At 41.0% G+C, this 13,211-nt stretch overlaps 1 protein-coding gene across 3 annotated transcripts in view; it reads right to left on the reverse strand.

Moving 5' to 3' along the window:
* Positions 1-12,919, reverse strand: part of lrch4 (leucine-rich repeats and calponin homology (CH) domain containing 4) — a 78,304-nt gene extending 65,385 nt beyond the window's left edge. For 2 of the 3 annotated variants that reach the window (XR_007939692.1, XM_051943834.1), the window contains exon 1: positions 12,510-12,918. Coding sequence is in view for 2 of the 3 variants with exons in the window: in XM_051943834.1 (XP_051799794.1) it covers positions 12,510-12,681 (172 nt within the window). In the remaining variant the exon portion in view is untranslated. Of the gene's footprint in view, positions 1-12,509 lie in introns of all 3 variants that reach the window. The other variant, XM_051943835.1, reaches the window with a different exon arrangement.
* Between the last annotated feature and the right edge of the window lie 292 nt (positions 12,920-13,211).

Genomic DNA, 13,211 nt, shown 5'->3' on the forward strand with positions numbered 1-13,211 from the left:
CCATTTTGTACTCATATCAAGCCTAACCCATGAAACCAGTATTCTCATCCGTGATGCCCAGTAATAATTTAAGAAATGAGGTAAGGCTAAACCGCCCTTTTCCTTGAGGGAACATAGAATTTTAAGCCTCACTCTGGGTCTTTTGTTCTGCCAAATAAATTTAGAAATAAGCTTATCCAAAAATTTAAAAGCAGACATAGGAACTGTAACAGGAAGAGCACAAAACAAAAATAGCAGCCTCGGCAAGACATTCATTCTGATGGTTTCCACCCGACCTATTAAAGACAAGAGAAGCATCTCCCATCTTTCCACATCTTTTTTTATCTGATTTAAAAGTCTATCATAATTAGCCTTGTAGAGTTGAGAAGAACGATGTGTCAGAATGACACCCAAATATCTGAAGCCCTCTTTTGACCATTTAAATTTCACATGCTTGTCTAATTGGCTGGGCCAACTTCCTGCAACCATCAATGCTTCGGATTTCCCTTCATTGACCTTATACCCTGCAACTTCACCATAGTCTCTTAGGCAATGCATGAGAGCAGGTACAGATGATGTTGGATTTTTTATAAATAAAAGAACATCATCTGCGAATGGCGAAATTTTATGTACCGTGCCCCCTCCATCTACTATCCCCTCTATTTGGTCATTTCTTCTAATCAATTCAGCCAAGGGCTCAATACTTAATGCAAATAAAATAGGTGAAATTGGATTACCCTGTCGCACCCCTTTCTTAAGTTAAAAAAAATCCGAGCAGTAACTATTCGCTCTAACTCGAGAGACAGGATCTTTATTTAAGGTATTAATCCAATTAATGAATGTAATATCAAACCCCATTTGTTCCAATGTGTAATTTAAAAACGACCAATCAACCCTGTCAAATGCTTTCTCAGCGTCAAGACTGAGAAGCATAGAAGGGTGAATGGAATTTTTTGGTACTGACTGTAAATTTAAGGCCCTTCTAATATTATTTGCACCCTGGCGTCCTGGTATAAATCCGGTTTGGTCAGGATTAATTAATTTGCCCAAATATTTCTGTACTCTGGTTGCCAAAATAGAACTGAGAATTTTAACATCGTTTTCAAGCAGGCTAATAGGCCTTTAAGAGCTCACTCTAATGGGTTCTTCCCCTCCTAATGAATTACTGTTATAATGGCCTCCGACCAGCTTTTCGGTGGGTCATTTTCACATAAAGCATAACTGAAAACATCACAAAGTTTGGGCAATAACTCGTTCATAAAAATCTTGTAGAATTCACATGAAAAGCCATCAGTTCCGGGGGATTTGTTGTTTTTCAAGAGTCTAATGGTTTCTTCTATTTCCGACACTGTAACTGGTGGAGGGGGATACTGATCCATTATCATTGAGTTCAAAATATTTGTCTATTGTCTGTCTTAGTTGTTGCTGTATGGTTGGATCTAATAACATCGAAACATTTAACCTCCAGTACTTAAAGTGTCTTCCAAAACCTATATTTAATCTCATTCTGACTGGGCCGTGGTCAGATAAAGTAATAGGATCTATAGTGCAATCCTCAACTTTATGAAGACTCTGCTTGGAGATGCAAATCATGTCAATTCTAGAATAAGAACGATGAACCTGAGACCAAAATGTGAAGTCCTTTATCTTTGGGTTCATAGCTCTCCAGCAATCACTCAGCCCTAGCTCCTCTAACAAGAATTTTGCTGCTTTGGATTTTCTACTAGGGGGTCCATATTCAGCTGGCAACTTGTCAGTTTTCGAGTTGAGGACACAATTGAAATCTCCCCCAAGAACTACTGTACCCTTAGCTTCCTTTGCTAATATAGATGCTATGTCTTTGAAAAAGGTGGGGTCATCCTCATTTGGCACGTAAACATTCATAATTGTAAAGTGTACTACTCCTATTGTTCCCACGACCGCAATATATCTGCCCTGGTTGTCCTTTAACTCCCTTTGTACCGTAAGACCAGTGGACCGGCTAACCAAAATCGCCACCCCCTTCTTTTTACCATTTGGACAAAAGGCATAAAACACTTGTTCAACCCACTTCCTTCTTAATTTCTTGTGTTTTACCTCGGTCAGGTGGGTTTCCTGTAATAAGCCAATAGAACAATTAAATTTTTTCAACTGACCTAAGATCTTTTTTCTCTTAATTGGGTGGTTAATTCCTTTAACATTATATGAAACAACGTTTAGTTTTGTCATGTATTAGTATTTTTTCTTTCCTTTTCTCTGCCACTTCCCTAATCTCCTCGTCCTTCCACCTTGCAAATGAATTTTTCCTGTCAAATTCCAATAACTGGGGTTTAATATTATAACCATGCGTGGACCTAACTGACATGTCAAGGATATGAGAACTATTTACAAGAAAACTCAGAGGAACAAAATGAACCAAATGAATAAGATAGACTTCCACAAGTCCTACTGGATGCAAAACTGAACCCAGCCCTAGTTGTATCCTAGGCAGAGAGCAGTGACTTTTTAACCTCTCTGGGAAATCTACACAGAGTGCCATCCAAATCACCAACCAAAGAGAAACAAACTCCCTGGTGAGATTGTAACCCTATCCTGGGTCTTTTCATGTATAAGAAAATAAAGGAGTGTTTTTCTCCCCCAAGCCCCTAATTTTCACTAACATATACCAATAACTGTTTATCAGCGTGGCTAGCTGCATCAAAAGTCCTAAAGTGGATTAATATAACCTCTTAACACATTTGCTGTAAATGACAACAATACCTGAGCTCATTTGTTATCTCAGTCCTGCAATAATGACCGCAAGTCCGCATCTGACAGCGTCGCTCCTCCTCCTCTTCTTCTCCCGCTGCCCTGCCTTTGCCACGACTCTTTGGAAAGCTCCTGCTCCATCCTCTCACTGTCGCTCACCTGCACAGAGATGCCCAGATCCTTCAGCGTCGGCTGGGCCTCGATCAGATTTGGGGATGTTTTTACTCCAGATTCCAAGTTGATCCTCAGCTGTGCCGGAAAGCGACATCTGGCCTGAATCCCTTTCTCCTTTAGCTGTTTTATCACCCGACGCACCCGCGCTCTCTTCATCTGGACCTCTGGCGAATAGTCATGGTCAAAGTATATGACTTGCTCATGAAACATGACTTGCTTTTGTGCCCATGCTTGCCTCAGTACCGCTTCCTTCTCAGCGAAGTTTAGAAATTGAACAACTATGGAGCGCGGAGGTGCCGAGTTGGCCAGTTTGAGCCCCAATGCCCTGTGTGCTTTCTCAATTTGTGGGATCACCTCCATCGGAAGCTGCAGTGTGGTTTTAATAAGTTGTTTCACAAAACCAACCATGTCGTTTTTCTCACTGCCTTCAGGGACTTGATAAATTCGCAGGTTGTTACGGCGCAAACAATTTTGTAGGTCATCACATAGGTTGGTGAGAGCCGTCTCCCGTCTGACCAGGTGTCGCAGCACCCTCTCGTGCCACTGGCCAGCTTCCTCAGTTGCACTGACTCTAGACTCCGTCTCTGTTATTCTCTGCTCCAACTTCACCAGACATTGTCCAAGATCAGTTACCGACTCTTCAAGCCTCGTTAACGAGGCTTTAGCGTCCGTAAAGGACTTCTGATTTTCTTGCCTTAGTTCTTTCAGTTCTCATAGAATTTCTGCCACGTCCATCATGCTAATGTTTCCACTCGGCTCCTTCGGGGAAGATGGCGGCTTACTTTTGTCGTTGTCTCGTTCTTGCGATTCCTGACGTTTCCCCACGTTCTTTCTAACTTTAGGCGTTGTCATTCTAACCAACTAACTTTTCATCACACTCTTGTGCTCAAAATACTACTTTGTAACTTTCTAAACAGCAAACCACAGCTAATATTTTAGGGGGCAAACACTCCATGCGTGTGTCTCACAGCATGACGTCACTGGAAGTTCCTTATCCCATTTTCAACGACCATATTCATCACCTCTCCTTTACCACGGCTTCTCTAATATCCTGTCTATCACAATGCATATTTATGCTTCTCAAATGTGAAAATGTGCTGCTCTTCTTTTTCTTATTTGAAGATAAAGTAATTATGTTTTGATTCTGGACTGTCAGTCATATAAACATATAAATTGTAGTGTTTCTTTTGAGTATTAGGGAACAGCCGAGATATTTTTTAAATATATATTCTAATACTTAATGAGTTAACTAGTAATTATTCGGTAAAGAAAATTGTTTGGTTGGCTCGAGGGTGTTGACCTCTTTCAGATGCTACATTTAGACACAACAAACAATCTCAGGAAAAGCTGCTGTAATTTCACATTTTGTCCTTACCCATTCATTTTGTCTTTGTTGTGTTAGGTAAGCCTGATGTCTCTAATTACTGCGAGCAAGAACACATAATGCATTGTTTCCATCAAGCCCTTGTCCTCTCCATGACTAACAACACACAGGTGAAATTTGTGTAAGCAGAAGAAAATGTCTCATGATTCTAGCTTTACAAATGCTTGATTGTTACCTGGTAGAAAAATGTTATATACGTATGTTTCTAAGGAGCTTTTTAAATCTGCTTGTAATGCACCATAACCTACTCAATTATCTTCCTTCCTTCAAATAACCTAAGATTAGCTCAAATCTAACCTGACGAGACTAAACTTGAAAGTCATCATGACAGTTTGGTGAATCGGTGCCAACTGTCATCCCCAACAGAGACACACATCGAGAAGCACAAGATGCTGAGGCAGGACTCCCAGCTCATAATCTATTTGTGTGAGTCAGACTAACTACCAGGTATTTCAGTGAAACTGAGAGCACCTCATTATTGAGATACTAGACATTACCACAAAGATAGCCTATGTGCTGCAAAAACATGTATTCAAGACTGAATGCCTACAATTGTCCCCTTAGACTAGCAGGATCCTACAATTAGAGCTGAATAAATAACAAATGAGTCAGCAAGAGTCAGCATGTATATGACCGTGTGAACAAGAAATTGATGCCAAGCACATGGAGGCCCTTCAAAAGGATGCCCGACTGAAAGTGCTAAGTGAGATCAGCAACATTTAAAAATTCCAAAGCGAACTGTGAGGACTTTTTTTGAAGACAATGCTGAGATTAATGTGCTTGAGTTACTTATAGCCTAGGCTACTGTATTATTAGAAACTGTTAAAGTTTACAGGAAAATGGAAGTTATATGTTCTTTTCTACTAATAAATTCAAAAAAAGGAAAGGATTGGGAGGAGCAAGGGGAGTGGGACATGCTGGATATCCTTTTTTTAAATTATTGTCAATGATATGATCGAGGGCCCGCTCTCTTTGACACAGGTTTTCCCTCAGAGCCAACTATTTTAGCTTGCTCCATCAAGGTTTTAGTTCTGACCTGTTATTTGGAAGTCTCAAAAAATAATACTGCGATGTTTTATGTTTACTGTTCTCTTTTTAATTCACTGTTTTTTGTTTAAATGGAGGAATGGTTAAATGTTTTGGGATTTAAAAGGAGGAGAAAAACCTGGGTGGGGTAAAAAAAAAAGTTAAAATAGAAGGGATAAAAACCACTTAAACTATTATGTCTACCAATAGTAGATACAGATTTACCTTTTTGGTATAAGCTTACCAAAAAGGTAAATTGGAAGGGATAAGAACCACTTCACTTAATATAAATGGTCAAACTGGCCCAAACAGATCTCTTCTGCTTTTTGCTTTTCCTAAGTAGTGCTTTCTTTGCTGCTATTTGACCATAAAGGCCTGATTCGTTCAGTCTCCTCTCAACAGTTGATGTAGAGATGTGTCTGCTACTCGAACTCTGTTTGGCATTTATCTGGGCTCTAATCCGAGGTGCTGTTAGCTTGTGATTTCTGAGACTGGTGACTCGGTGACTAGGGATGGGAATCGAAAACCGGTTCTTCTTGAGAACCGGTTCCCGGTAATTCGATTCCTAAGACTCGTTTGTTTACTTGCCCGACGATTCCGATTATCGATTCCTCTTATGTCGCAAAAACGTGATGACGTCACATGCAGGTTCTGGACTTTTCCAACATGGCGTCCCGGCAGAAGGACTCAAAAGTGTGGCTATATTTCACTCGTAAAGATGACACCAAGGCTACTTGCAACACTTGCAATGCTTCAATTTCGTCAAAGGGCGGAAATACTTCCAATATGCTCAAACATCTGTCCACCCAGCGTTCAATTAGTTTGCGGAAATGTACCGCGTTTGATACGCTACTTCGCGCAGGTGAGCCTCATCCAGGTAAAAGCAGGAGCAGAGCTAACGTCTCGGCATCGTCTGCTTTATATGTCGAAGGTAACGATAAACTCCTCCAGGTCCTGTACATTGTGTTTATGCTAGCGCAGTTAACCTCATTTCACCATATGAATATTGCCTATCTCCTGGAATTATATTTTAGATGACGATGATGACAGCCTGAGCCATGCTGGCTCAGATGCTGGCTCTCACTCTGGCTCGGAGGTTGTAGCAAGTAGCTCTCGTGCACCTTTAGCAACCCCGTTCATCGAGCAAGGGAGGACTAAAATGACAGAGGCGAGGATAAATGAATGTCACCGAGCAGTGACCAGATTTGTGGTGAAGGGTTTACACCCTTTTGCCACAGTAGATGCCCCTGAATTTCGGTAGGTTAATTTGTTGCATATTTTCTGTTATCTGCTCAAGAATCAAAGCAAACAAACCCATCTGTATTTTTTCATGCCGTCACCCAATGAGAATCGATAAGAGAATTGATAAGGAATCGGATCGATAAGCAGTATCGATAATGAAATCGGAATCGCTAAATTCATATCAATTCCCATCCCTACCGGTGACTCTTGGTCTTGATCTTCCTTTCCAGAGGTGGTCCTCGTGTGATCCAGTTTCATCTTAGCGCTTGATGGTTTTTGCCAGTGCATTTGGATAGACATTCAAAGTTTTTGCAATTTTCTGGAGTGACTGACCTTCAGTTCTTAAAGTAATGACGGACTGTTGTTTCTTTTTACTTAGCTGATTGGTTCTTGCTAGGGGTGTGAATCTCAGCACTGAGGACGATTAGATACGCATCACGATGCACTGCCAGTGATAGGATACTTTAACGATACGTGGAATTTTCTGGCGATAAGATTCACCCTCTTCGCGATGCGATACGATGCGATAATCATTTTGTTCAAATCAACACGATTCGATATGATATGATGCAATTTGTTGCGATACAATGCAGTGTTTCCCCTGGGTTGAAATGGCTGTGAGGTGGTGGGGTGTAGGCAAGGGCCGAATGCCTCATTTTGCATCTTGAAAATCAAGATGCAAAATGGGGCATTCTGGCACAATTTGGAGCACATTTTGTTGTATTTGTAGCCATTTCCAAAAACTAAATTAAATTTTCATGTTTCTTTTCAAAAAATTAGTGATAGGGAGAAAATATGGCTAATATAAACCCACTTGTCCTTGCGATCAAAACATGTCAATTAGTCCAGTCTATTATATTCTGGTCAGATTTCCACAAGCCATTCCAAAATGCCACATCAGTTCTTATTACAAATTTGAAAAAGATGACAAAGGACTTGAATCTGGAATCAAGTGGCGACTTTTACTTTTTTTCTAAAAACAACTACATGTTAGGTACCAAATTCCCACTTCATTTTTATTTATAATAAAAAGGTTACGTCATGACCTTCATTTTACTTAAAAATGTGAAAGAAAACTTCAACTCTGGGTTAACAACTGGTTTTCTGAAGGAGTTAGTTCTGTTTTCAAAACTGTTACCTTTTTGAACACAGAACTAGAATTTGAACACAGAATTTGTTTTGCCATTGAATGATATAATTTCGGGCACTCTATAAATCATTTTATCAAAAGAAACTAGGAACTTTATATTCCGTTCAAATCATTTGTCTCGTTCATGAGAACAGCTTTTGTCGTGCCTAAATGTTTTAACGGGAGCCATTTTTGCAGTCACTGTCAATTCATATCGTCGCGGACAACAAAACAGTAAGCAAACTAAGTAAAGGAAGCGAGATCGATGCCTACACTGCGTTGCTCACTTTATTTTGATGACATGCGATAGTTTTGATACTTAATTTGACATATGTCTGTGATACACACCTGCTTTTAGCCCTGAAAAACGAAACGATGGAGCGCCGTCGCTTCTTGTCCGCCATGCTTGTTGACGCTAGGAACGTTCGGCAATCAGAACGACCGACATTTGAAACACGATCTCGTGGGATGTCATACGAGACCACTTGAGTGGAAGTCAACAATAAATTGATACACAACAGCTGTTTGGCAAAAAATATGGGAAATGGACACAAGGGGTTGCCATTATTTTTCAATTAATCCATCAGTTAAACTGTCAGCGGTGTACACAGGGACAGACAGAAAAACAGCTGTAATTTTAACCAGACTGAGACTGGGTCATTGCGGGCTTGGGTGGGATCAGGTTAAAATGGGCAAACACCCAGATGGGTTGTGTCAACACTGCGAACAACCTCAAACTGTTATTAAACACGTCCTTTTAGATTGTCCACTGTATGAAGACAAGAGAGAGCAGATGTTTCATACTATCACGCCAATATGTGGGAGTAATATCAACTTAAAAACTGTTCTGAGCCCGTCCAAGGGACAGGACTTTGCCATAAGGGCGATTTTGAACTTTCTGGCAGCCACTGATCTGCTAAGGATTTAATAGTAGCTGCGATTTCAGACTTCACCAAGAGAGGCAGCAATGTGACGTGAGGCACCTAGTCTGCCGGAAATCAGAAGAAGAAGAAGAAGATGTCATACGAGAACTGAGTGTTACCGACCAATGGGGATGTGCCTTGCTGTCTTCAGCCACGGCGAGAAAAGGCTGCCATTCTGGCTTGTTGATTTCAGCGGCGAATATACCGGACTTATGTGTCAATGCTTTCTAATATTTAGCATTACTTTTTTTTTTTTTTTTTTGGGCGTGGACCAGTGAGGCGGCTATGTCGGCAAAATTGTAATGAGGCGGTGGCCTATACCAGCGAGGCGGCCCGCCTCGTCGGTCATATAGGAGGGGAAACACTGCAATGCGATTGATCATGATGCAAATAAGCAAAGAAAAAAAGAAATTAAATAAAAAAGATGGAATGCAGTATGGTACTACAAACAGGATTTGGCTTCATTCCTTATAGGCACTTGGCAGTAAATTCAACAAAAGTTCTGTTTGTCTTTTTTTCCCCCCAATCTCAACACTACATCATACAAGTGCTCTGTTCTAGTAGTGTAATATACAGTACACATTATTGAAGAACTGATGCACTGCCTAACAATTAAACCATTCAATGGCCATACTACTGTCTGTCAAACCGATGTGCTAGAGTTGACTTTCTAACTGGCCACTGAGAATCGATGATTTGAGTGAATTCTGCAACAATGAAAGAGTAAAATAATTAAACAATAGTTACTGTTGTAAAAAGTACAGTAAAAAGCAACAACAAAATGCTCCCAATGAGTAACTTAAAGTGACACTTTCAACAGTGCAATCAATGTTTGTTCATACTCCTGTTTGCCAAACATACTGCTAATATGAACTCACTAGGAAGTAGGCTAATACAGTAGTGAGGAGCAGAAAGTGTTAAATAACTTACCCTTTCACAATTGGGTTTTGTGCATAGAAAATGTAAACAATTTGGCATCGGAGACTCACAGCTGCTGCTGCAGTGTAAACACAAATTAACTACTCTCACTGAGTGTCTTCTGTGAAATGTCCATCTCCATAAGACAGAAAGTAAAATACAATTAAAACAATATGGCAGCCACAGGCTCAAAGCTGCTGTGTGTATTGTAGTGTAAACAGACTACTCTCACTGAGTGTCTCATTATGAAATGTCCATAATAATTAAAAAAGAAAAGAAAATGAAAACAGATCTTTCTGTAAATGCCACTCTCACCATCAACACCTCACTTTGTGATGCATTTCATATGGCTTTGCTTCAAGTTTTTTTTTCCAGGAAGATTAGTTGGTCCACATGTTCAAGAAGAAGCCGACTGCGCTCTGCTGTTATGTCACCTGCTGTGCTGAACACTCGTTCAGAGGGGACACTTGTTGCAGGAACTAGACGGGGAGGCGGGGAGGTGGCGGTAGACTTGTCAGTGATGTGGTGTACTCTTTTTAAGTGGCTCTGCATGTTTGTCGTGCTTCCGTTGCACTGCTTCTTCACGTGGCATTCTTTGCAAATGACGGACGTTTTGTCGAGCTTTCCGTCTTTCTTTGCAAATCCGTAGTGTTTCCAAACATAAGATTTAAATGTTGCGGGTGCATTAAATATAGAATCTTCCTCGCTGCTACTCACGCGAACATCCATTATGTTTTACTAGAAGTGTATTGTATATACCTAACGGCTTCCGTCCGTATTCAATACAAAACGTGAAAAAATGATGGTGAATTCAGTGCGCCTGGGGAACAGTAGATGGGGTGAAGTTTAACAAATAAAACGGCGCTTGCATCGGATTTTACCGATACCCGCCAACACATCGAGATGAATCTAGATTTCACCCGTCAATTGCATCCATACCCAGTGAATGAGCCGATGCGTTCGCGTCACGCACGTGCGCATCGATGCACCGATTAATATCGATTATTTTCCACACCCTTAGTTCTTGCCATAATATGGATTCTAACAGTTGTCAAATGGGGCTGTCAACTGTGTACCAACCTGACTTCTGCACAACACAACTGGCAGTCCCAACCCCATTAAGAAGGCAAAAAGTTCCACAAATTAACATTGACAAGACACCACTATGAACCCTATGAGCCTTGTCAAGATGCAACATGTACTTAAGAAGGTGGCACATTTTTGAAGACTCCTTCTTGACAATGTTATGTGATGTAACAAAAAAATCATTACAACCTTTTTTTCTATCAGTGTTTGTTTTTGTCTTTTGATAGTGCGCTTTCAGCAACATACAGAATCATTGTACAACTTTTACTGGGTTTCAACAAGTAACAACTTGTGGAACCCATTAGAGACTTCCTTCAGAATCCTCTCATGTAACCCTGCATGCAGACCCCCTGCAGGGTTTCAGCTTGCAATAGTTAAATTTAAAAAAGAATGGTACAACCTGCTACAGGCCAAGATATCCTCACTTTAGTTCCTGGGTATGGGTCAAGCCCCCTAAGTGCTGGATCCTACATTCATTACACTGCAACTGAATGGAATCTTTCACCACAGCATTACTGCTCCATATGTCCAAGTCTTAAAATTAATAACACAAGTTTTTACCTGAACATTATCAATCTCCAAGCCCAAGCTGTCAATTCTGCTGATGTCATAATGACACCTGAGGGTTATTTTGTCAGATTTCACAAAGGACCTACATAACTACAGTCTACATTATTCGTTTTCACACTAAGTCATATTCATGATGAGTGCAGATACTGCTGCATATAATTGGTAAAGTGAACCTCTAAACTGAGATCTTTTCTTGACACACTCGCTCGATTATTCATTGATCCAAGAATGTATGCATGGAAAAACATATCCAAACAAAGAGGAATATATAACTATGACATATATTCTTCACTTCCACAGTCATTATGGCCAGGCTGTGCCACTAGCAGGTGTCTGCATGCATTTGCATGTGCTCAAGGCCTTCTTATCCCACAGAGACTAGACCTGGGTTGTTATGAGCAGATGGTCATAATTACCAAAGCACGGAAAGCAGTGGAGCACTGGGGGTGTTGCCTTAAACTGCTGTGTAGCCAGACTGATTTCAGCAACCTGGATGGGGTAATCCTCTTTCAGCAAGGCGAGGCCAAGGTAGCTTCCTTTTAATCCACACTGTCATCCACACCTACTTCATTGATAAGGTTTACTCTCTGTTGTTGTTTTCAGTTACCCAATGTCCTGGGTAACCAGGCTCAATGAGATGAGAGGTGAGAGATTTAGCGAGAAGCTCTAGGTAGCCTGAGACTGGTTAGTTAATGGCTGTAAAGTTGTTGTGAAGCATTGAGTTCTTCATTCAAAAGAGAAAAAAATGTTATTGCCAGAAAATTCCAACCATGAAGTACAGAAAACCTGGTGGATAAACTAGTGTTAAACAGAATAAATCAAAGACAATCACCAATGCAGACCAATGAGTCGAAGTTTCACTCTGTTATAGGAACTTCAGTCGAGGAAGAGGAACTTAAGTGTCTGACGCTTTTTTCTTTTTTTTTTTTTTTGTTTGAGGTTCTTTAAGAAAAAAATAAGCTGGAACTTCATGCGGCTTTGTTGAACGAGGAAAGTAAAATAAGTCCACACTACATGCTAATAGCAACACTGAGCTCAGTTTGATATAAGGAACTTGTTGGAAAATTGTAATTCGTATTATTAGAAGAGCAGTTCGGTGAAGAACATGTGCCGAATTAGGAGGTAGGTCTCACATGATACTAGCTACACAGTTGTGGCGGTCATCGGGACAAAAAAAAGCTGCGGAGTTATTTCAAAGAGTCTTGTGCAACGTGACAGGGTGAGGAAGGATGTGGCTACCCGTTAGAAGAAAGAAGCAGGTGGCGATAAAACAAAAGGCTCTTCTCAGAATAACAGCTAGCTCGCTAGAACCGCGTTACAAGTTGGAGAAAACAGTGAAAAGCACACCGACCTGCATGTGTAATGTCTGACAGGTCGTAGTTCCGGGCGCTGCGGGGAAACTCCTTCAGTTTTCGGTTAGACAAGTTGAGAGCCCCGCTAGCAGCAGCCTCCTCCAGCGCCTTTTCCACGTTTCGGCTGGCCGCTACTGTGGCCGGCAGCTGGGCTCCATCCCCAGCAGCCATCAAATAGACAGGTCGACCTCCGCTTCTACTTTGTTTGTAGCGCCTGCTCCACTTTCATGCCCCGTAGGTCCCCGTAATCTCCCACCTGAGCGATCTTCTTGGAAACTTCTTCAAAAGTACAAAACTGAATCCAAAAAAGGATGCTAGCTGTGATCGCTCCGCTCACACAACGGGAGCTCTCGGTTCCTCTGCTGAACGAGCCGCACTCGCATAAGCTGTCAATCCTCCAGGAAGCTACGTCAAGTCACAATTCTTCACAACGACTGAAAGTGAGGACGATGTCTTCCTTCAAAGTAAAAGTGCAAAACATCCCATTCAAAGAACAACACCATCAGTTCGTGCACAACCCTCCACAAAATCTCCACAAAAGCTCTACTTCTGTGCATTGCCCTATTTCAGGCAGAACAGATGATAATTGTTTTGAGTTAACCTTAACGGAGCATTTACAAATGACTTTTTCCACATTTTAGCCAAATAACCAAAATGATGCAGATGCTTCATCAATTTTTTTTATTCTTCCCTTATAACTA

Source organism: Acanthochromis polyacanthus, chromosome 23 (genome assembly GCF_021347895.1).
Source record: "Acanthochromis polyacanthus isolate Apoly-LR-REF ecotype Palm Island chromosome 23, KAUST_Apoly_ChrSc, whole genome shotgun sequence".
Lineage (NCBI taxonomy): Eukaryota > Metazoa > Chordata > Actinopteri > Pomacentridae > Acanthochromis > Acanthochromis polyacanthus.